General features: G+C 36.2%; 2 protein-coding genes across 2 annotated transcripts in view; one reads left to right on the top strand and one right to left on the bottom strand.

The window, feature by feature from the left end:
* The window catches only part of fam91a1 (family with sequence similarity 91 member A1), a 34,606-nt gene extending 19,004 nt beyond the window's left edge, over positions 1 to 15,602 (bottom strand). Inside the window, exons 1-10 of the mRNA XM_051137389.1 lie at positions 15,332 to 15,602; positions 12,368 to 12,452; positions 11,994 to 12,145; positions 9,997 to 10,054; positions 4,523 to 4,590; positions 4,185 to 4,298; positions 3,731 to 3,821; positions 510 to 572; positions 199 to 305; positions 49 to 87 (exon numbers count right to left, since the gene is read on the bottom strand). Coding sequence (XP_050993346.1) covers positions 49 to 87; positions 199 to 305; positions 510 to 572; positions 3,731 to 3,821; positions 4,185 to 4,298; positions 4,523 to 4,590; positions 9,997 to 10,054; positions 11,994 to 12,145; positions 12,368 to 12,452; positions 15,332 to 15,403 — 849 coding nt within the window. The 5' untranslated portion in view covers positions 15,404 to 15,602. The remainder of the gene's footprint in view (positions 1 to 48; positions 88 to 198; positions 306 to 509; positions 573 to 3,730; positions 3,822 to 4,184; positions 4,299 to 4,522; positions 4,591 to 9,996; positions 10,055 to 11,993; positions 12,146 to 12,367; positions 12,453 to 15,331) is intronic.
* A 1,857-nt stretch (positions 15,603 to 17,459) lies between these two features.
* On the top strand, positions 17,460 to 25,102 carry klhl38a (kelch-like family member 38a). Its single transcript, XM_051137399.1, has 4 exons — positions 17,460 to 17,742; positions 18,462 to 19,818; positions 19,895 to 20,000; positions 21,501 to 25,102. The coding sequence occupies exons 2-4, from the start codon at positions 18,463 to 18,465 to the stop codon at positions 21,788 to 21,790; spliced, it is 1,752 nt and encodes a 583-aa protein (XP_050993356.1). The 5' UTR covers positions 17,460 to 17,742; position 18,462; the 3' UTR covers positions 21,791 to 25,102.
* The last annotated feature ends 636 nt before the right edge of the window (positions 25,103 to 25,738 follow it).

The raw sequence follows: 25,738 nt of genomic DNA, 5'->3' as shown, positions 1-25,738 counted from the left end.
ACATTCCATGTAAATGGCCTTCCATTTTCATCCCTGCATGACACGTACCTTCACCAGACCCAAGTCAATCTCCAGTACATTAGCCAGCTGAAATGACAAACGGAAAAGCTGTATAAGAGTCTCAAAGACAAGCAGAATCACTGATAAGAAACGAGAGGGCATTTCAAGTGCACTGCAAAGTGAAAACAGAATATGTACCTCTGACACATTAGTCTGCTCATCGATGGATACGAAGATTTTGTAGAGAAGCGTTTCGAAATAATCACCCTGGACTCTGTTCATGACAAACCCCTCAAGCGGCGGCACTGAAAATGAAAATCAAGAAGAGGTTGTGTGGGTGAACACTGTACCCTAAATGTTTTCTCTGCTATTCTTCCAAATGGATTTGTGATCATCCCATCATCTCTTTGATCAATGATTCTCCCATCCACTATTATATACAATCTGTGGCACAAGAAGAGCAAAATCCTTTTATAAATAAAGCCTCTTTGATAAACTGCAGTGCATACCTGATATACAGCTGTCATCTGATATGGGCACATCGAGATATATATAGCCCCGGTTGTACAAACCTAAAAAAAAAAAAAAAAAACAATTGAGAAGATTAAAAACATAGAAAGTTTTTGTACTAAATGTACCACCCATAAAAACACAGGGCTTTAGACTGCGACTAAATGGTGGCTTTTTCCAACCACTTTTCCTGCATGTGCGACTACATTTTTGTTAGAGGTCATACTGGTCCGAATTCAAAATTGCCCCACACTTTTGGATTGTCTGCTGCCATTATCTGCTGTGCATGGAAACCAATCTTCTGCACAGGCCAGTGGACAGCTTTCCGCAGACCAGTACAGACTGGATGTTACCGCAGTGACTAAGACAGTTTGGCTATGACGTTGTTTTTATTAATATTTTTATTATTACATTATTAATATAATTATTCACTCCAGAAATAAAATGTGCTAATAATTTACTCACCCCCATGCCATGTTCATGTCTTTCTTTTGTCGAATGAAAGTAAGGTTTTTGTGGAAAACATTCCAGGATTTTTCTCTATATAGTGGACTTCAATGGGGATCAACAGGTTAAAAGTCCGAATTGCAGTTTCAATGCAGCTTCAAAGGGCTCTACACGATAACAGCTGAGGAATAAGCATCTTATCTAATGAAACGATTGGTCATTTTCTAAAAAAAAAAAAAAAAAAAGAAAAAAAAAATGTAAAAAAAAAAAAAAATTGCACACATTTTAACCACAAATGCTTGTCTTGCACTAGCTTGGCAACCACGACTTCACACATTACATAGTCACGTTGGAAAATTTTGAAAGATCACACATGGCGTAGGTGGAAGTACCGACTCAGCATTTACAAAGCAAACATGCAATGAAAGTCAAACGCCCTTTACAAGAAAGGTAAAACAATGATGCCGGACAATTTTGAAGTTGGAGGAGAAAATGAGATGGAGTTTTTTTGCCTTACCTTTTTGAACCAGAGTACACAGACGAAGAATTACCCACGATTGACCTTTATAACGTGATTAACTAATGCATAATGTCGTAGACATGCATCGTAGTGCAAGATAAGTATTTGTGGTTGGAAAGTATATCCACCTGTGTCCAGTCCCATGTGCATCACTTTGCGTGTCGGAATGTTTGAACCACCAGATCTTACTTATTTAGACTTATTTAATTACATTTTTAAATAGCTAGTCATACAAGTAGTAATATGAAAAATACAAATTATTTCAGGAAAACTAAATATTTGCCATATGCATTTCATATATGTGTACATTATTCTATAACATCATATATATATTCATACTGGCATTTAATGCCAGTTTAATGGGGTAATTTAATTTATTAGACACTGTTAAGCTTTTATTTGTGCACTTAACATGAGTCGATCTATGGAATGTGTGGGGAATGTTTTACCCAACAGAGTTTCTTTCACAGGCTTCTGGCTGCTTTATTTTTTACTAACCACCAGATAGTGCTGTTTTCGACACTCAAAACTTTGAATCTTTTCCCGAAAGAGTCAGAGGAAATTCTCAGTGCTTCAGGAGGCATCATTTGCCTGTCACTACTGTCAACTGTTTAATGAATGAGTGTCACGTCCCGCTTCTTTACTTAGAACCGGAAGATGCTCCCACTTTTGACGCAAGGCCTCATGGGGTGTTGGAAACTTGTGTATAAATTGTTTTTTTTTTTTGGAAAATGACCAATCGTTTTGCTAAATAAGACCATTATTCCTCATTTGGGATTGTATAGAGCCCTTTAAAGCTGCATTAAAACTGCAATTTGGACCTTCAACCTGCTGGCCATTACTGAAGTCCACTATATGTAGAAAAATCCTGAAATGTTTTCCTCAAAACTGAAGAAAGAAAGATATGAACATAAATATGAACATGAATAAGACTTCGATGACATGGGGATGTGTAAATCAGGAAATTAAAATTTTAGGAGTGAACTAATCCTTTAATAAGTGGAGTTTTTACATTTTGTACCATTAAAACATCCTTTTATAGTGTGATGTGACCTAGGAAAACCCAACACATGGTAAAATTTTACCTTTTTTAGGTTTTGATACCATGTGAAAGCTGGGTTCAAGTCCTTTCCAAAACTGTTTATAAACTTATTTTGTTTATAGCTTGAACGTAACCAAAGTTATGGCTATCTTAAATTGGCTGATAGCGATGATTTTCAGGAATGGAATTTTGAGAAAAACGGGTTTAAAGTGAGACGGCTTTCACTTTTCACATTACAGATTTACAGAGAGCTGTCTGTCAAGTCAGGAGCGCTAAACTGCATCATTACACAAACAGACTAGCCTCTGTTTTCCGTGGTTATCATGGGCATAATCTCCAAATTTTATGTTTAGATAGCACGAATAACGCAGCCTACCTTGTAGTAAAAGTAGTAAAACAACTGTTTGCGCACTGTGCATTAAAACAGACTGTCATCGGACTCCTCCTCTTTAGTAACTTCATCCTCATCCCCGATCCTTCATCTCTGGATGTGAAATAGTCCGTTATAACATCGTTTAGGGCACTGACATCACCAAGATTGAGCAGATTGAGACAAGTAAGATCGGTTAATTGAGCAGCCGCAGTACTTCAGACTGCGTTTTTGCACTCCGCCATCTCACGATATTAAAAAATAATAGATACACCTTTATTGAACATGTTACGTGGTTTATTTTGAGGTTAACTGTTTTTGTGGTGTTATGGGAAAGCACCTCCACAGCACATTCTTAACATAAGAGAAAGACGCAGTCATGTCCTTTTGCTGCAATAAATCGCTTGAGTGAATTTCGCCGAGATATTTTCAGAGATGATAAGACAAGATGTTATGCAATAATAATTTAATGAAACCCTAATTTTGACAAAAAAAATGTACATTCAACCTATTTTTCGAATTTCCTGAAAAAAGTCACAGCATGACATCCGACGGGTTTTCCCAGATCGCATCACAATTATGCAATATCATTGGTAATTGCACTTTTTCTGTTGTTGTTTTTTTTGTTTTTTTTGAAGGATTGGTCATAAGTGCTACTAAATCAGTATGTTTCACCATACGCAGTCCTGAAAAAGGATGACATTCAAAGCAAAGTCGTCTACATTCCATTATTACATTAATGCTAAAATCTAAGTACACTGACTTGTATTCATGCATAGAGCATGACCACATTATTTCAAGAGGTTTTCTGAAAGACTGAAACTGTCTTAGTGACACTCACTCAGAACCACGTTGTACTCCATTGATCCAGCCAGCTGGGGTCCAGAATCTATCATCTTATCAATGGCCGTCTTTTCCGCCACAGAGCAGATCTGAAATAAACCCAGCACAAAAGCACTTAAGGCCAGAGGTATTTCACTCCAGTTACAAACCTTCAATTGAACAACTAAAAGAGACTTCACGCAGTAAATACGAGGGAAAATGTAGCTGTTGAGAATAATTAGTTTTTTTGTTTTGCTCATCTTTTTTAGTTAATAATTACTAACCGTTAATGATGTGGTAGAAAACACAGAACAGAGTTGCATCATAAAAGAAATATTAAATGTATAATTTCGTTTTATTCTCTGTGATTCCATTTCTTTTAAAAAATATGATTTCCTTTTTTCCATTTCCGAAAGCCTAATGTAATCTTATGAACAAGACTAAAGAAACATTGTTAAATGAATCCGCCTTACCCTGATGTCATCCTCGGTGATATATCCGGTCTGTACCACCCACCAAGGCTCTACTGTGATCTCCACAGGTTTTGCTGGCAGGAGATCCCGAGCCGATTTCCTCCGGAAGAATTTCTAGCCACAGACAGATGCTGCTTAGGCAACAGTGTGAGGTTATCGCCGTGTGTACAAAGCACTGCTCTCTATGGATTACATCTTTCATCTTCAAAGGCAGCAATGAAACCATCCAGATTTGAGAAACATCTAATGAACATCATGGTGAAATCCCAGAAGAGCTTCCATGGAAGTTAACCACAACATCCTAATTGATCTACAGATTTAAACCAAGAGCGACTTACTTTGGAAGATCTGCACTGGTTCATTAGGTCGATGTACTGGTTCCTGCCAATCCCAAGCAGCCGCAGACCTGAAAGGTCAACAGTTAGATCAATAAATACACTAACAGACGCTAACTAGCAAATACTTTAGGTATGGACCAGGGTCAGAAACTTACTTTTCCCATTAAGGGGCAATATAGGGGCATTTTTTACATTTGTGTCTTTAATGTCAAATACTTACATTTACCAAATTACTTTAAACAATATTTTAAACTGTTGTCAACAACAACAGACTGTTTAAAATTGTATAAATGATACAAGTAAAAAACAGGAGCAATATTATGACAAAAATATTATTGTAGAGTATTGCCCCTTATATTGTAATAATGGTTATTAATATTGATATAGAACACAATATAAACATTTTTTATTGCATTTTGGGAACATCATATTCTGGCTTCACAGACAAACATATCGATCCATGACGTTATAGTCTAGCATAAATTATGCAAAAGCTCCCTTTATAATCACTGAAGCTACAAAATTAATCTTTTATTTCCATCGTATCTGCACTGTGTTGTTTATGATGAGGGAATACACAAGCGTGCGCACTTAACAACAGCTCCGGTGTTTTCAGCGCTTACTAATACAAGTCCTTCTGATTGGCCATTGCATTCCTAAGTTCAACAGAAATGCATTTGATTGGTTATAAGGCTCAACGCTGCACAAAAGAGCCCGTAAAAGCAATCTGATGCATGAGCAAATCTAAATGTAATTTTTAAAAATAATTTTCATTTCTTTTCACATTTCATTTTAATTGTGACAGCCATGTTTACCTTTAGTATCATGTAATTGTGCAGGAGCATTTTTTGGCTCCTTTTTCTCAATTTATGGGGCATTTTTGTTCATTTTGGTGGCATTTTTGCCTTGTTAATTTCCAACCCTGGTATGGACACTGAATCTGCAATCTATGATCTATGACCCTGTTTATAGCAGGATCAGAAATGAATGAGGGCTAGGGGCAAACATTCAATATAAGGGGGGGAAAAAAAAACCCACACAATTACATTTAATTAATTATAACTGTCGCTATTAAGTCAAATGCAAAAATGAAAAGCACTGACTGCGACATTGTACAGTAAAAGATGACATTCAAGCAAGAGGTTAATTTCACAGTTTAAGACCATGGACAATTATGTAATGTAATGTAATTAATAGAATTAATATGCTGGCTATTTACATTATGTAATTATGTTGATACATTTGTCACTGTTAAGCAACATTACAAAATCTGTACATAAACATAAATGCCATTTCAGATGCAGCTTTTACTCCATCTTTGCAGTGTTAAGATGTTAATAAAATTGGTAACAGTCTAGTATTCTGATTGATTGAAGTAACTGATTAAATGTTAATATTTGGCATACAAGATAATTAAAAAAATGCCCTCATAAAGGTAAAAAAAAAAAATTGGAAAGGTTCATTTCTGAACCTGGTTTACACCTGGCATATCTGTTCTGTAACCATGTACTGGTATGTAAAAAAAAAACACTGTTGCTTCCAAATATTTTTTCCAAATTTTAACTCACCATTTTTCCTTTGCATTACATTGTAATTGCAAATTTTCCTTAAATTGTAATCATTATGATCATTGCCTTAATAGTGTTCATTCCTTCTGCTTTAATTAATTTCATTAACAGCATGATTTGTATTATCATAGAACTGTACATTTCTGCCATACATTCTGCCAGACAGTCAGCTCTGATAAAAAAATTACTCTTAATGTAGTTAATGTGAAAACATGTATCTCCTGTAAAGATGTTTTGAAATGATATGTATTAGGGATGGGCAGTATGACCAAAACCTTATATCAAGTTCCAAGTAATTTTATTTCACGGTAATGATATACATAACAATATAGCCTAGTTATTTTGCTTTAAATAACCTCTCTAATATGATAGCAAAATTTTTGATACTACAGAAGAAATTTTATAATTCTTGTCACCACTGTCAATATTTAAAAAACTAATACTAGGCTTACTAAAAAAAAAAAAAAAAAAAAAAAAAAAAAAAAAAAAAAAAAAAAATCAAGCTTACTAAAAACAAGTAAACAGTCAGTGATAAAATAAGAATAAGAAACTAATTACCAGCTACAGGACAAAAAAAATTTACAGTAGAACAAATAAATAAGAAATGTTACATACACTGTAATAAAATGTATAAAAACATCTTATTCTTCACTGTGTAAATTAAATATACATTTCTTCTTTTTAAACTTACAAAAGTGATTTAATCAAGAGCAATGAGATTTGCAATGAGACTCTCTTTTGTTCTTTGATTAACATGATTGACAGACAGCAGGAATATTAGACTGCTGTCACTTTAAGAGCTGCCCGGATCCAATATACTGTTACACGTTTTCTTTCTCAGCTGTTTGCTTTCACATAAGACTTACTCAAATGCAAGTGTGTGTATTTAACAGTTAAAGACTTATAAAGCAGCAAAACACAACTCAGTTTAATACTCCCGTGCTCTATGAGCACCGTCTTCACACCGTCTTGACAGTGCTCAGACACTTATAGTGAAATGAGTTCTGGTTGTGTTTTAGCATTATAAAATAACTTGTTTTTAAACTGCAATGCTTAAAAATGTGCTCAAACGACACAGCAACATCAAGTGAGCATGCATCAGCGATAGAGACCATAGTCCAAAATCTCTACTGGTTAATTGTCTCTACCAGTATACCGCCCACCTCTAATATGTATCATGAAAAGCACTATACAAATAAATTTTGGACTTTGGATGTACATGTATATATATGAAGCAAAATGGATAATAGACAAGTGATCAGGTGGCCCTACAAATGCTACAAATTCTATGTGGCTTACATGTGTTTTCGACTACCTCTGAAACATTTTGGACCTAGTTTACACCTCTATTCAGCGCTGACCACTTATGCATGTAATTGGTAGGACATCATGGATGTCCTTTAGTGTTTGGAGGAACCTCGGTGACTTTAACCTATTCCTCTATGCCCCAAATCCTGCCTTCCTGGGGCCTCAGCAGCCTGTCCCACACCATGCATACAGGCACAGGGGTCTGGGATCATTAGAGAAGGCCAGGCCTGACCGCGACGTGCCAGGCATGATGCCAAAGACTGTAGGGTGAGCTGTGAAGGGCAGGAGTGCAGCCTCTCTTCAGACAGAGAGATTAGAGTGAGAGACCCATGCACATCCTGCTGGCTACCTTCTGTCTACCCAACCCAAAGAACATGTTCTCTGAGATCTCTAAACTTGCACAGCCAGCTATTATGGGCCAATTACAAATTATTTGTTTCATAACGCAGTTTAATGATGTGCTATTATGCCAATGATTTTGTACCCAGATGCTTTAGGGTACAAATATATATAAGGCTGTACAGCCTTGTACATAATTCACTTTAATCTGTCCCTGCAATGCACATAAGTGTGTTGACATCAATTCCCCTAAGATACGCCAGCACATTTCTTTCAGTTGAATAATGACAAGACATATGGGTACATGTAATGGGTTTGTAAAATGCAATGATACTATACTTTTTTTTTTTTTTCCACAAAATTATATATGATGGTTTGTCTTCTTGTACTGCTTGTACACTGTTATATTGCTCCATCGTGATGACTGCAAAACTCATTTGCACAAATGAATAATCCAACTAGCCATATGAAATGCCACAGTCCAAAGTCTAAATACATTTTATGTCAGTGTCTGTCTATTTACACAGTATGTTACACTTAAACCTCAGACACTATTGCCTGCAGTGATATAAATCATGCTGAATACTGGGCACATACTGTGCTATTATAATATATTTAACATTCAATTTGAAGGGACTGTTCCATATATTTGCCATTTAGATAATAACTTTAGAACTTACACTGACTGAGGATTAACTGCATAATTTTTATTTTAAAATTTTAAAAAAGCATTATTTAATGTTATTTTAAAATGTTGCCATTTAATGTACCGTTACCATTGTAATTTAGAATTTTTATAATAATCATACTTCATACTTCATTTTCATACTGTAACATTTTCATGAACTATTTCATTTTGTTAAAACTTTATAACAATGTTCAATTTCTTATCATTTGTTAATGTATTAAGAATCATACACTACCAGTCAAAAAATTTTTAATGTTTTTTAAAGAAGTCTCTTCTGCTCACCAAGCCTGCATTTATTTGATCCAAAGTACAGCAAAAACAGTAAAAACATTAAATATTTTTACTATTTGAAATACCTGTTTTCTATTTGAATATATTTTAAAATCTAATTTATTCCTGTGATCAAACTAAATTTTCAGCATCATTACTCCAGTCTTCAGTGTCACATGATCCTTCGGAAATCATTCTAATATGCTGATTTGCTGTTCAAGAAATAATTCTCATTATTATTACGAATATTTAAAACAGATGAGTAAATTTTTTCAGGGTTCACACAATACCATTTGTGGAAAGAAATTATAGAAATTAATACTTTTATTTAGCAAGGATGCTTTAAATTGATCAAAAGTGATGATAAAAACATTTATAATGTTACAAAAGATTTCTATTTCAGATAGATGCTGTTCTTCTGAACTTTCAATTCATCAAAGAAACCTGAAAAAAAATCTACTCAGCTTTTTTTAACATAATAATAAATGTTTTTGAGCAGACGATCAGAATATTAGAATGATTTCTAAAGGATCATGTGACTGGAGTAATGATGCTAAAAATTCAGCTTTGAAATCACAGGAATAAATTACATTTTAAAATATATTCAAATGGAAAACAGTTATTTTAAATAGTTAAATTATTTTTAAATTTTACTGTTTTTGCTGTACTTTGGATTAAATAAATGCAGGCTTGATGAGCAGAAGAAACTTCTTTAAAAACATTAAAAATCTTACTGTTCAAAAAATTTTGACCGGTAGTGGGTATTTATTCCAGTATAATGTTAATTTCTACATATACCAACAAATTTTTAACATTTCAGTTATAAGTTAGGATTAGTTAATGTATTATAAATAAACATAAACTAACAATGAACAGTACTATATTCAAAAATATTAAGCTAGATATTAAAAATCCTGTTCATTTTTAGTTCATGATACCTCATGCATTAACTAATGTTAAGAAATGAAACCTTATTGTAAAATGTTACGCATGTTTTTATATTCATATATTTCACATTTTTAAATATAATTCTAATCATTATTTATGCCACACATGAGCAGCATTAATCAGTAAATGCATCTTTTGTGGTATATATTGCACTTCTGAAGAATTACTACAATAAAAACATTCATTAAAATATTTACATTCACTATTAGTGAGAGTAATTCTGTGCCACTTTATTCTGAGTGGGCAATGTACAGCCGTCTCTAGCGACTTGTGGCCTCGTTAGTGTGCATGAGCAGTCAGCAACAGTAACAAATAATGATTCCCAGCTCTGACAGAGAGAGAGAACAACTTACAGTCAGCAGCAGTGAAGTTGGGCAGGGAATCATAACTCTTCTCACAGTTCATGATGTCCTGAATGAAGAGGAAAGAGACTGGGTCATGCACTTCCAATCAAATGAAGTCCAATGAAACAACAGTTTCAGCTAAGAATCACAAATTCTGTCATAATTTAGTCTTCCTCATGCCTTTCAAAACCCATATGACGTTCTTTCCTTGATAGAAAAACAAAAAGAAAGCTGCTCTTCACCAGAGAATGCAAATAAATGACGACCATAGCTGATTTTCTCACACAAAACTATCAAAGAGCTTTAAAAAAAAAAAAAAAAACATTTGTTGTGTTTTTATTGTGAGTTTGACAGCCTGGTTCCCATCCACGTTCATTGCATGGAAGAAAGCTGCATTAAAGGGGTCATCGGATGCAAACTTCACTTACATATTGTTTGAACATTAATGTGTGTTGGCAGTGTATGTACAAATCTAACCTATAATGCTAAAAATCCATGAAGTGATTTTTACGTAATCTGTAAAAAATTCTCAGATGCTTGTCGGTGTGGCGTCAGAAATGAGTATAAGGTTTTTTTTTTTATGAATCTCCGCAATCACCTTTCCTAATAACGTGCTAGTTAACGATTTTCGCGGCTAAATGCGGCTAAAGTAAGCAATCTCTCAGAGCAAAAGAGAGAAGAGAGCAGAGCTCATTTGCATTTAAAGGAACAATCCATCAGAATGGGATGATTTTTGCAGAGCTCATTTTGACAAGGTAAAAAGGGTGTTGTTTTACACAACTACTGAGAATTTTAAGTATAAATTTTAAGTCTATAACATATAAGTATATTATAGACTTTTCATTAAGACCCTAAAGAATCATATCAACTTGTGGAAAATGGGCATCCGGAGATACTGTTGTCTAACTTACATCCCTGCTCCGGCATCGAAACAATGGAGGTCGTACTGTTACAGCTGATCTGAGGTAAGACGCTCATGTCAATGAACTATCATGGGAGCGGCCTCTGTCGGTGTGACGCCAGGGGGATATTATTTTTACAGATTAACTAAAAACCGCTGCATGGATTTTTATCATTATACGGTAGATGTGCACATACACTGCCAACACACATTAATGTCCCAACATGTGAAAGTGAACTTTGCATCCGATGACCCCTTTAAAACTTCTTCTTTCTCAGAGGAAAGAAAGTCATACACGTTTGGAATAACATGAGAGTGAGTAAATAACGATAGTGAACTTTCTCTTTGAATGCTCTCAGCACATCAGAACATATATTCAAAAACTAAGAACGCTGGTAAATGAATTTGCTTAAGTGACACCAGAAGACAGAAACCAGACACTGTTGTTTTATATAATAAAATATGGTAAGCTGACACTCTGCATGCGTCATTTACAGTAATCCTCATAAGCTCAAACAAAATACAACTGTATAATAAACGTACCTGTCTGAAACATTATCAGAATGCAGAACTTTTACTGTAATGAGCATAACAAAAGCAAATAATACTAGTAAACAGTTAATACTTCTCTATCACCTCTATCATTAAAGGAAGAAAAACACTTTCAGAGTAGATCAGTAAAACACTGAATGCTTGGATGCCATCCCATGTCTACCATATGTTGTGACTCTTTTCACAGAATCAGTGGTAATATAAATAATAAAGAAGTGCTGTTTGAGAAAATTAAATTAGTAAATACTTTAGAGATGCGGCCGTGGGGCTTACATAGGTAATATGTGACCCTGCAATAGCCAAAAATACATTGTATGAGTCAAAATGATCGATTTTTCTTTTATGCCAAAATCATTATATTAAGTAAAGATCATGCTCCATGAAGATATTTTACAAATTTCCTACTGTAAATATATCAAAACTTAATTTTTGAGTAGTAATATGCATTGCTAAGAACTATTTTCTCGATTTTCTCAATATTTTGATTTTTTTGCACCCTCAGATTCCAAATTTTCAAACAGTTGTTTAACAAATTCAGGTGATTTGAGCGAACCTCCATGATGCTGATGTAGTAGGAGAAGGGGGTGACCCGCAGACCCTTGACCATGATGTCAGACAGGTGGTAGGGGTAGAGCATCAGATGGTCCCGGCTGTACTTCAACAGCTCTTCATAATACTTGCGTTCATCCTTCTTCACATGCCTGACTGTTAGAGAAGAGGTTTTTGACAGTGTTGTGGGACACTAAATCAGGGCAACGGTACTCATTATTTCAGTGTAATTACATTTGCTGACAGCAGCTACAATGAGGTTGCTGGTCTGGCCAGAGTGAAGTGAGAAACACAAATGGCTCGGAACAATGTCAGAATGACAAATAGGAGTTGTGGAAGAGAAAAGCAATGGATTTTCTTAATTCATCTAATTCTTACCTAGGTTATTGCGGAAGCGAAGCTGGTTTCGGATACTGTATAAAAGAACCTGCTTGTCATATTCACGCTGCGAGTTTCCCAGACTCTATGAATAAAGCAAGAAGACAATTAAAACACTGCAATTCCAGTGGACAGAATTATGCAGTGTAATGTAAAAAACACAATGTTTGGCATTATGTGAATGTGAATTTGTGTTTGTCTGATTTTAATGTGAAAGAAACATCAAGTCAATATTCAAAAAAGTCATGTCCATATGAAAAAAAAAAATTAAATGTGATAAAATACTTCCAAAGCCACAATTTCTACGCTGTCCACATTTATGATACATCCCAATATTTCTACTAAATCTCAACATTGGTCTTATTTATCCCTTTAACTCTTTGATACATAGTTCTGTTTTTCTATACTTATAATTCTTCTATGCTATTTTATATTGCAGTGGACAGGTAACTCTCAAAAAATCTTTTCTGAAATAAAATAAATCAATTCTACATATGAATAAATAAACAATAAATAAAAACATACACATTATAATTTAAATTTTTCAATGCAATATTGTACTGTATACGCTACCAGACAAAGGCTAAACAGTAAGTTTTTTTTAAAGAAGTCTCTTCTGCTCACCAAGCCTGCATTTATTTGATCCAAAGTACAGCAAAAACAGTACAATTTTGAAGTATTGTATAAAACTGTTTTCTATTTGAATATATTTTAAAATGTAATTTATTCCTGTGATTTCAAAGCTGAATCATCATCATTGAATGATCATCATTACTCCAGTCACAAGATCCATCATAAATAATTCTAATCTGATTTGCCGCTCAAAAAATGTATTATTATTATCAACGTTGGGCAAGTTACTTCAAAATGTAATACATTATATATTACTAGTTACTGTCTTTTAAAAGTAATTAGTTATATTACAATATGACTTTCTCTGAATTGTAATGCGTTACACTACTTTTAAGTTACTTTTGAGTTACTTTCACCAAAATATCCACAGAAGTATGACTAGGCATTATAAAATACCAAAATGTAGTTTATTGCTGCTCATTATAGTCGAGGGTAATGAGGTATGTCAATATAGCATAAAATTATAAAATCATATTTAGATAGGCTACCGGTATGTAAGTCTACATTAACACTACTTGTAGTTTAGGTAAAAAACAAATAAACACAAAACTATTATATTTATAAATAATGCCGGTAAATAAAGCAAATTGTTATAATGTTCAACAGGGGTGATTCTAGGATTTTCATTTTAGGGGGGCTCAGCCCCCAATGAGGGTATAATAACAAATAAATAAAATAAAAAATGTTTGACTAATAGGGGTGGTATACTATACTTATTGCAATATTCCACTATATTGTATAGATAGGTATAACGTTTTATTACTGAATAAGCCAAATACAAGTCTTTCTGATCTCACACACACGTTTACTGTACAAATACAAAATTTTACTGTTTGCATTTCTAGTACAAGCCTCTTTCCTTAGCTGAAGTATGCAAACATCTTTGCCACATGCACTAGAAACAATTGAAAGTTAAATTTTCAAATGAAAATGGCAACAGGATCGTTTTATAAAGTATGCGTTAATGTGCTTCATTTTTGCTGGAGCGATGAGGGGTGAACACAGCGAAAACGTAGGCTACAGTAGATGCGTCATATTCTGAGTTAGCTCAGAGTTTTGAGAATCTGTTTTTTTTGTGAGTGAGATGAATTAATGCATGTTCACATTTAGTCTAGAATACAGTAACATCATGTTTACTCCCAATAGGAGACTTGTCAATCAATAAATAGGGGTAACTGCTGTTACTGCTGTTACTTATTTGAAAAAGTAACTCAGATATTTTCTTAGAAATTCAAATTCAAAAGTAATGCGTTACTTTACTAGTTACTTGAAAAAAGTAATATTATTACATAACTTGCCTTAACCCCAACACTGATTATTATGTTGAAAACAGCTGAGTAGACTTTTTTCATTTTTTTTGATGAATAGAAAGTTCCAAACTACAACATTTATCTGAAATATGAATATTTTGTAGCATTATAAATGTCTTTTTCATCACTTTTGATCAATTTAAAGCATTCTTACTAAATAAAAGTATTAATTTCTACAATTTCTTTCCCAAAAAAAAAATTCTGACTCCAAGCTTTTGAATGGTATAATGTTACAAAAGCTTTTTATTTCAGAATCAAAGAACCCTGAGAAAAATGTTTTCAGCTGTTTTAAATATTGATAATAATAATAATAATAACAATAAATATTTCTTAAAGAGTAAATCAGCATATTACAATGATTTCTGAAGGATCATGTGACATTGAAGACTTAAGTAATAATGCTGAAAATTTTGCTTAGATCACAGGAATAAATTATGTTTTAAAATATATTTAAATAGAAAGCAATTATAATAGTAAAAATAGTTTTTGCTGTCTTTTTGGATCAAATAAATGCAGGCATGGTGAGCAGAAGAGACTTCTTTAAAAACTATTAAATATCGTACTGTTCAATTACTTTTGACTGGTAGTGTATATTATTTCAAAGCACGATGAAACATTAAGATATTTTATTCCCGCATGCTTTAATAATTCATGCGGTCTCCAAGAGAATTTTAGAAGAAACATCTGAAACAAAGTTGACACAAAACATGCACACATTACATAATGCAATGAATAATTTATGTACAAATAGGCATTTATTATTATTATTATTAGCCTTTTTATATCTACTGATGTGCAACTTTTATGCAGAGGAATCTGATGACAGTAACTAAACGACAGTGATGATGATAATGATGTGTGTATGTTTCCAGATGACTGAATGAATGAGATGAATGACAGAATCTCTGGAAATCATGCTGATGCTGTGAATTATTATGCAGGTAGGGCAGGCACTAATGGGAAAGTCGTGTCAAATGGTGTTTGTGTCCGCTGAAGACATGTGAGCTGCGTGTTACTGTACCTGTTTGACATTTGCTGGCAGTTTGTTCCACGGGTAATTCTGCCTGATGTGAAATTCTACGTCCGTATTCATTGCTGGACTCGAGCTCCACGGTTATTCAAACAGATACTCACGGGCTTTCGGGTAAGTCCGAGATGACTGTACCCTCCCGGTACTTATTCAGTAATAAGACACCGTTAGGCAATTAAATGTCTCCTTTATGAATGTTATTTTAGCCTTGACAGTGAACGTCCACTTCCTTGTTGTATTTTTAAGCCAGCCTTCGTCACGCTTCTGGCTATGTACGTCACTTCCGCTCAGCGCGTGACGAAAGGGGATTAGTTTGAAGTGCAGAACAGTAGTGATGGGAAATCCGACTCATTTTTGCCTGTCGGTTTTTGACGGTTAGAAAAACTGATTCAGCGGTTCTTTGCCTGAACATCACATCCCTATTATCCAACAAATCCATATGGAGCACACATCGCTGTGAAAGTTATATTAATAAGGATTTTACTGTAATTTCATGTATGTCATTTGAGTTTATTGCAGGTATGAGTCGACGCATAGTGTTTCAGAACCTAAATACAGATTTAGATTTAGTCCCGTCTTTTTGAGTTGGTTCAACGGAATCGTAAAAAAGATCCGACTCCAATGAACGATTCATTCGCAAGGCATCGCTGCAGAACAAACATTAAAACGCGTTGCATTGAAATATAGTAAGGGTGTAACCAAAAGAAACCGTGATGGCATAAAACGAAACTCACATGCTATCTTTGCCCACACTTTATTATAAAACTATGATGAAGCTTTTGATACAAATATCTTCTGTTTGTGTTCAAATAAATGCATTAACCACACCTATGTCAATGTCACTAGGTAGGAAAGCAGAGCAGTTGGCAAAACAAACACAGCTGTGTGCATCAAAGGGAAGAGGTGACATTACTAAAGATGATGCTCCCTTGCTGACATTCCAGACTCCATGGCATTCTGGGACTGTCATATAATCTGCCTAGATGCATGTTTGTTTTTCTTTCCCTCTGCAGCAATCTAAACATGACAGTAATTCATCTTCTACCAGCATGCAGCTGGGAGCTGATGATAGGGCTATAAGGAGTATCTGCACCAGTATCTACAGTTCAGTTTGTCTGATATGTGTTTTTTTTTTCATTTGCACGTTTGCTGCCCTTTTCGTTTTCTTTTATGTTGATTGTGAACGTTAGTATAAGGCAATTGATTGCTCACTATCCATCTTATTTTTCCCATAACAGCAGGCACGGCCATTTGTACATTTTATGGGTCTTGTTTCCGATCTCATCCGCGTCCAGCAGTTTTTAGCTGTATGAAACAGCTAATTTTGCTGCTTGATATTGCAAATTGGTGCGTCTTAATATATTATTTTAATGTCTTGAACACACTGGTTTGTGGTGTAAACAATTTTACAGTTTAATGCACGGCTAACGAACCAGAAGTCTTGCCAAAAGTCTTACTTCCACCTTGAAGAATAAGGTGGATAGGACTTATTTTCACACTGACGGAAATATATAAAAAGATATGTTGAGAAACAGGCTTTGCAATTCCCACTGATCATTTTTATTTTGACTTTTCATAAGTCTCTATGTAACATAAAGCCTGTGAGACTAGATAACACAAATGAAAGGTAAAAAACAATACATTTTTTATTCAAGAAACCGAAAACCATGATTTGACACATGGGCAAGATATTAAAAAAATCTAAAATCTTCAAAAAGTCTTGAAAACATCCAATACACCACAAGAACCGCAAGAATTAGTGTTTTAAGTACATTAACAAACATTTAACAAGGTTAATGAATCCATCGGGGTATTTCAAAATGAAACACAAAATTGTCATTTCAGTACAAAAAGATATGAAGCTAAAACCTTTTACATAAAAGAATAGGTGTAATATCTTAATAGGTGTTGTATTGTTGTCTCCTCCTTAGGCAAGGCAAACCAAGGTAACCGGGCATAACAGTTCAGCTGTTCACCGTACTCATCCTAGCCATCAGCACTGCACTATATTTACCAGCTTCCTGGGTTACACAAGCCTGCCAAGGGGTGTGCACAAGCCCTCGACCCCTTCCTCTGTCCTCCGGATAAGCCGGGTTCTCTGTCACTGCCATAGAAAACATACAAAACGCATGGTGCACGGCCTACCACTGTGGGAACAAACAAGGGGAGGGTCACATGTGAGTCCCGGACGACAGGAGCCCCCCAGACTATTCTAGGTAACTGGAATGTACACAGCGACCTCATGGCAAACTCCAAACTTGAGACCTCACGTCTTTCTCCATGCCACTTTTGACTGTGTCGTCTCTGAGAAAGAAATCCAGGAGAAATGTATTCGCTTTTATACTGCTGAACTGTGCCTGATTCAGTTCAGACTCATCGACTTGAGTGTAAAGAACAAACAGGTGAGTTCAAGAGCTACTTTGAAAATATCTAAAACAGGATTTAACTGAAGAAATGTTGTAAATTCTGAACATTTACTTTTAAAAAGTAGTTTACCTCTTGTAGGTCTTGAATTGCTGTAATGCAATGCAAGTTTACAGCAGTTGTTGTTACTGTCATTTTCACAACTGTACTGGCGACTGAGAGTCCACTGTCTATTTTAAAGTCTTTTTTAAATAAGTGCAGCTGAAATATGATATGGTGTTTTTTATCTTTGGGGAATACTTTCAGCTTTGTTGTGGTGTCTCAGAATGCTCTTTAATAACAAGAAAATAACAATTAGCATCCCAAAATAGACATCAGACAGGCCCATGTGACCTGGAGTGAAATAAAATCAGTAGCTGTCTCTGGGGTGATTAGACGACTTAGCGTTGATAATAGCCCCATGAAATGTCCTCGTCTAAATGGTTAGGCTGTCAAGGGCAAACTTACCGAGGGGATCAGAAACAGCTGGCAAGTGATACAACGGTGTTGATAAACTTAGCTTTGATAGCGAAATGTAGCCAAGCATTGCACATGGATGCATTAAAATGATTTAAGGGACACTGGAACAGAACGCTGTGACCTGGCACTAAACACCAAGGGTGATAAAATAGAGAGAGGGAGCGAGGAAAGGGAGGAAAGGTTGCATAATGACTGAAATGTAATTTGAAAGTAAACTCTCAATTCTTTCCCTTCACAGCATGGCTAGTACATCAACAGAGATCTTTCAGTTTAAGGACCAAGAGCTTCCTGCTCACCTCCTGTTTCAGTTGAACATACTGAGGCAAGAGCAGATCTTTACAGATGTGATCTTGTGCACTGAAAACAAGGAGATCCCATGCCACAGGAACGTCTTGGTTTCAAGCAGCCCGTACTTCCGAGCCATGTTCTGCAGCAACTTCCGGGAGAGTAACCAGGCTAGGGTGGACTTGAAAGGCATCGCGTCGGAAGTCATCGAATGTGTCGTGGATTACATCTATACTGGCACCATCACCATTTCTATGGAGTTGGTGTTGCCCCTGATGCAGGCGGCCTCCATGCTACATTATGGGAGGCTCTTCGAGGCCTGCTCCACTTTCCTACAGGAGCAGCTCAACCCGGAAAACTGCTTGAGCATGATCCGGCTCTCTGAGATCCTTCATTGCGATAGCCTCAAGGAAAGAGCCAAAGAAATGGCTGTGCGGTGTTTCTCAGATGTAGCTGCTTCTGAAGACTTCTGCGAACTCTCCCTTCCCGAGTTAATGTGCTACCTGGAGGACGACCGACTCTGTGCGGAGGAGGAGCAGGTTTTCGAAACGTTACTTGCTTGGATTCACCATGACCCTTTCTCCCGAAGAGGAGCCATTCATGACCTCTTCAAGAAGGTTCGGTTGCGGTACATCCATCCGACGTACCTCTTCCAGTTTATCGCCAACGATCCGCTCGTCCAGTCGTCTACATTGTGCACCGAGATCATCGAGTCTGTGCGACGTCTCATGTTTTCTGTAAGCGCCAAATGCACTCAAGAGTTGAAGCCTCTTTGGACTACACCACGTCGCTACACGTGCCGAGAGACTTTTGTGGTAGTTGGAGGCCGGAAGAACAACGAACAGACGTCTCGAGAGGCGCTTCTCTACGATGAACGGACACAACGGTGGCAGTGGCTTGCGAAACTACCTTTGCGACTCTACAAGGCGGCATATGTGTGTATTCACAGCATTCTGTATGTGGTCGGTGGCCTTAGTCTTAGTTTGGTTTCTGGAGACAGTGCAGTTAGTGCCACGGTTTATACTCTCTCACTAAAGACCAACCAGTGGAGGACTGCTGAGCCCATGTTGGAGCCACGTTATGCTCATCAGTGCGTCTCGTATCTTCACTTCATCTTCGCTCTTGGTGGAATAGGGCCGGATAAGCAGATCTCAAATACGGTGGAGCGCTACAACAGCATGTTTAATCAATGGGAGGCAATGGCGCCGATGCCCACGGCGGTCCTACACCCTGCAGTCGCAGCCAACGACCAGAGGATTTACGTGTTTGGAGGCGAGGACGCCTTGCAGAATCCAGTGAGACTGATTCAGGTAACAAAAGTCATTCTGAGAATGGGCTTCGTTCAAGGTGTTATCCCACATGACAAATGCCTTTTGTCTCCACAAGGTTTATCACATATCACGCAACTTGTGGTCTAGACTGGAAACCAGGACAGTGAAGAATGTCTGCGCACCTGCTGCTGTGATAGAAGACAAGATTTATATTGTTGGAGGTGGGTAAAATTGTAATGAAAAAATATGGAAAATCCCATTAAAAAAAGATTTACGTTGCTTAAAAAATCCACATCGTTTTATACATATTTTGGACTATGGGGAGCAGCCATTTTTTCGATTATCTGTTGCTATTTTTACCAAGACACAACTCGGAAAATAAAATACTGATACTGATGCCACACTGTACAGCTTCTTGGTTGAACAAGAGAAGCAATGTAAGTCTTCTCTGCTTTTCTAGCGATAAGAAGAGGAGAAAAGAATGGGAAGATGCCTGTGGATGAATAACACTTTCTAAAGACTTGCGTCTTTGTTCTCTCCACTTTAGCCCTGATGCCTTTGAGGCTTTTAGTAGACCACAGCTACTGAAAGAGCTTACAAACGGCAGAGACAAGAAACGCTAGATGCCATCCTAAACATGCTGACGCCTGTCATAACGCCACAGCCACTGAAGGAGTTTCTCAGTGTGGATTTCACTCGATATCCGGGGGCATTTAGACTCCTTGTGGGAAAAAAATGATGGTACAACATTTGGTTTTAACTTATGCTTATATCCATTGCCACCTGTAAGCTCTTTCATTAGCTGTGGTCATAGTGTAAGTATTTTATTTTCCGAGTTTTGTATTCAGAGTTGTGATGAGGTAAAAATAGCAACAGGTAGCGCCAGTAGCTCACTGTGAACATTTCATGTCATCAAAATAATGCCGCCCCACATAGTCCAAAATACGTATAAAACGATGTGGATTTTTAAATAACATAAATCTTTCATGGATTTTCTCTTACATATTTCAGTAAAAGACATTTATGTTATATTAAGCCATACAAGATTCCCTTTAAGGCCCCCCAATACTCACAACAATATTTGAATTTGTTTTAAAAGTTATTTTAATCTGTGGGAACTTCTAGTTTCTGTGAAACTGTTTATTTAGTATTATTTTAATTAATTTTAAGTCATCTTGAGGATCACTTCCCAGTTTGGTGAGTCTCCCTAGTGGGCCCTGTGAACCCTTTTTTGAGAACCAGATTGAATTTAGTTAGTTAACTGAATACACTAGGAATATGAATAAACTCAGACTGAATGATTCCACTCCTTTGGCCTGTATGATGACGAATAATTGTTTCTCTACATCTCTATTCAATCTAAACCTCATTCACAAAATGATTAAATAATACAATTCCACAAACTGGTTACCTCGACATAAAATCACATTTCTTCCCCTACAAATCTAAATGTCATGAACAAATTAATGAACAGACATAAAAACCTCAAAGCTAATCTGTTCATGAATCTGACAAATGTTGTTGTTAACATTAAGGTCAAGATTAACCAGAGCATAATAAATAGCGCAGCATTCAATAAATGTTTAGATGAAATGTAATGACATCTGTGGTCAAGAGAAAAAAATCTTTCCTTTTGCTAGGATCACACAGCAATCCATCCATGAAACATTATGCATCATTTGATGAGCTGATGCATTAATTAAACAGCTGTTTATTTTTAGGATACACAAGAAGAGTGATTGCCTACGACACCAAAGCTAATAAGTTTGTGAAGTGCACCAACATGAAGGAGAGAAGGATGCACCATGCAGCCACAGTCATCAATAACAAACTCTACGTGACTGGAGGACGTTTCCTCAACGCCCATGATGTCATCGAAGACTCAGACTGCTTTGAGTGCTACGACCCTAAAACAGACGTGTGGACTTCTAAAGGATCGTTACCATACAAACTGTTTGATCACGGCTCACTTTCGCTGATCTGCGTCTCCAACCGCCCCAACCCACCATGACTGCTCAGAGAGCGCAACACCTCGGCTTGGGCGTCCTGTTCGCTCCCTTGCTCATTAAGGGAAATGAAAAATATGGAGCTGGAAACCATCTGAGGAAGGTTGCATTAGTTTGTGGGTTGAGTACATCTCAGCTGTGGCTTTGATGGTATGCTGCTGGTGCTCGCCAGCATCTGTGCCGTCTTAAATCAAAAGAGATTTGAGCTGGCAATTGCAAGTGTCACAGTGGACCTCAGGGAGTGAGCCCAGGACCTCAGAGCAAAACGGCAGACTTACGCAATGTACAGCTGTCCCTGCAGAACTGTGACCTGAAAATCTTCAGACAGATGTTTCTTGTCATGATCTCCTCTCTCAGAATGGCTTAAGCGGCCAAATTTTAGTGAATACTGCCTTGTTAGCCTGAATTTAATTGGAATCCAGGAGATATGACCATCTTTTTAGTCAGTGTAAAATCTACAAGCATAGGGTGTTTGACTGTTTGATGAACTAATTGATGAAGTGAAGAGAACATTCCCTGAGAGCTGTGATGTGCGGTCAGTTCTATGTAATTAATGAAGGCCAAAAACGAACCTAATGGATCATGAAATGCTTGATGTACCATGGACGCTAAAAGTATGTGGACACCTGCGTCTAATTAACATGGTTTACTGTTTCTGCTTCACACATATAACTAACAGATGCATAAAATCAAGCATACAGCCATGCAATCTGCTGAGATGAACATTTTCAGTATGGGGCCTTTTCTGTTCCAGCATGACAATGGATGCATTTTGGGGTTTGGAATGTGGAAATTAACTGGGTGAACTTTTACAGATGCACAAGGGTGATTATATTGAAATTAAATATGCTTTTTCAATTTTCATTTGCTCAGCAAAATAAAATGAAATCAACTGCAGCAGTGGTTCTTAAAGGGATAGTTCACCCAAAAAAATAAAAACTCTGTCATTAATTACTCACGACGTTCCAAAAACGTAAGACCTTCGTTCATCTTCAGAACACAAATTAAGATATTTCTGATATAAAAGCTTTCTGACCCTGCATAGACAGCAACGCAACTGACATGTTCAAGGCTCAGAAAGTTAGTAAGGACGTCATTAAAATACTCCATGTGACATCAGTGGTTCAACCATAATGTTATGAAGCTACGAGAATACTTTTTGTGCTCAAAGAAAACAAAAATAACGACTTTGTTCAACAATTTCTTCTCTTCCGTATCAGTCTTCGACATGTATTCATGAGAGTATCACAACCCATGCGTGTGGTGCTGCTGACGCAGGAACCAGTGTTTTGACATAGAACGTCTTGTATATAAGTAAGGCTGGGCAAAAATTTGCAAGTCATCTTCTCTGTCGAAATCTTCAGACATGTTTACAAAGACAAAAAAACACAGTTTTATGTACATTGTGCGTCTTCTTCTGCTTGTAAGCAAAGCACAGCGCATCTGGGTACGTCAGACGCACCACATGCATGCATCTACATGAGGGTGAGTAATTAATGACAGAATTTGAATTTTTGGGTGCACTATCCCTTTAACATTCCTACTGAAAAAAAACGGCTTTAAAATTGTTTAAATGAAGTTCTTAGCAATGCATATAACTAATCAAAAATTACGTTTTGATATATTTACGGTAGGAAATGTACAAAATATCTTCATGGAACATTACTTAATATACTGATGATTTTTGGCATAAAAGAAAAGTCGATAATTTTGACCCATACTATGTATTTTTGCCTATTGCTACAAATATACCAATGCTACTTATGACTTATTTTGTGGTCCAGGGTCACAAATAGGCTGAATCTGCAGTGGTTGGAAGATTCAAGTTGTAGCTCTCTCAAAGAATTCCCAGTTTATCAGGTGTAATTACAAGTTCTACGGGGACCTGAACCCTTTTTACAAGTTGGAATCTCATAATTACGATACTAATGACATTGCGTGAATGCAACTTTAAATAAGGGAGACATACAAAATTCACATAGCGGTGGGTCCCCAGGACTAGGATTGAAAACCACTGGCCTATACCCTGATAGCATACGCACATCATGGAGATGTCCATTTGACATCTACATTTACATCTGCAAGACATATTTTTAAGAGTGTTTGCTCATTTGCAATATGACTATAGGACGTTTCCTATCAAATGTCAAATAGATGTTTATTAGATGTCTTTAAGATGTTTATTATTTAGAATGTATGTAAAACTGATATCTTAAGGAAAAAGGAAGGAAAGGAAACTATGTGATGTGTGGCTAAGTGTGGTGACCCATACTTGGAATTTGTGCTCTGCATTTTACCCATGCAAGTGCACACACACACACAAACACAGCAGTGAGAACTGAACAAACACACACACCAGGAGTAGTTGGTAGCCCATGCTGCGGCGCCCGGGGAGCAGTTGGGAATTCAATGCCTTGCGCAAGTTGGTCACTCCTCCCACCTACAGTCCCTGTCGGACCTCAAGACTCCTACTCAAACCCTGCCAGACCTCGAGACTCGAACTTGAACCTGAGACTCAAACCCGCAACCTTTGGGTTACGAGTCCAGACCACGACTGCCTTAAAGATGTCTGTCAGATGTTTGTACACAGCAGATGCTTTCCAGATCAAGCGATCTTTAATAGACATCTTGCAGATGTACGTGTGCTCTAGGTCCTGTTTGAGAACCAATAAACTACCACATTTCAACAATTACAATTCCAACTTTAGAAAGCCCCTTGCAGCAGTGTTTGCTAGTTTTCGGGTCATGAGGGCCATGTAACACAAAATACAATTTTATAGTGGTTTTTTTTTTTTTCAAGTATTAAAAAAAGAATAATTTTTAAAATACCAAAAAACTAATTACTGGGTTAATTATTGCAGAAACACAGTATTACAGTCTGTGAAAAATTAATCCAAAAATTAATCCATAACACTAACAGGGTTATTAACATGGCATGTCTGTGATCCAGTATATGTTGTTTTTTACACACTGATTCAAACTTAATTCTAAACTAAACTATAAATAAATGTGATTAATTCAAATTATGTTTAATGGAAAAACTTAGGATTTGATTTTTACCTGACGCTGCTAGTTGACAATTGCCTTCTGAGCCTTTTCTGTGACCAGAATATATTGCTTGATTTATTTTTTTCGTCTGATAACAAAAAGGTCTATATCTTTAATAAAACTTGTCAAAACTTTGTCAATGGACAAAACAAACTAGGTGACTATGCTATATATAATTATAATTACAACTAATATATACATATACACGCATACACACACACTGTATTAATTATTATATAAATTATTATGTAAGTGACATATCAGTAGAATTTTAGTACAATAAACATCATTATTATTATTAATAAACAGATTTTAGTTTTTCAAAGAAAGTGTTTGTCTTATTTCACATGTTTTTTTTTTATAACAACTGTATTAATCTCTCTCAGAAATCAAACACTCTCAGAAATAAAGATACAAAAGTTATCACTGGGGTGGTACTTTTTCAAAAGGTACATGTTTGTACCTAAAATGTCTGTTTTGGTATCTTAAGGGTACATATTAGTACTTAAAGTGTACATATTAGTACCTAATAGGTACAAAAGTGTACCTTTTTAAAAGGTACAACCCCAGTGACAGCTTTTGTACCTTTATTTCTGAGAGTGCAGGCTGGTTAAATAGCTTGTCAGCTCTTCTTATGTACACAGAAAACCCTAAGCAAGACAAGTTCTCCTGCAATATGGGGGAGAAAAAAGATATTTCTTAAGATGAAATACATGAAACAGTGCAACGTCGTGCAAAAGGCACAGAAACGACCCATATTTTACAAACATAATAATATGGAACACAGTGTAAACACACACATCGTAAATTAATCAACTGTGGTGTTCACATACTTTTGGTCATGTACAGTATTTTGTTTCTTATTTGCCCTTTGTGGCAAAAAAGCTTTGATGATAAAAATGGAT

Source organism: Labeo rohita, chromosome 19 (assembly GCF_022985175.1).
Source record: "Labeo rohita strain BAU-BD-2019 chromosome 19, IGBB_LRoh.1.0, whole genome shotgun sequence".
Lineage (NCBI taxonomy): Eukaryota > Metazoa > Chordata > Actinopteri > Cypriniformes > Cyprinidae > Labeo > Labeo rohita.
This window is presented reverse-complemented; position numbering and strand designations above follow the sequence as displayed.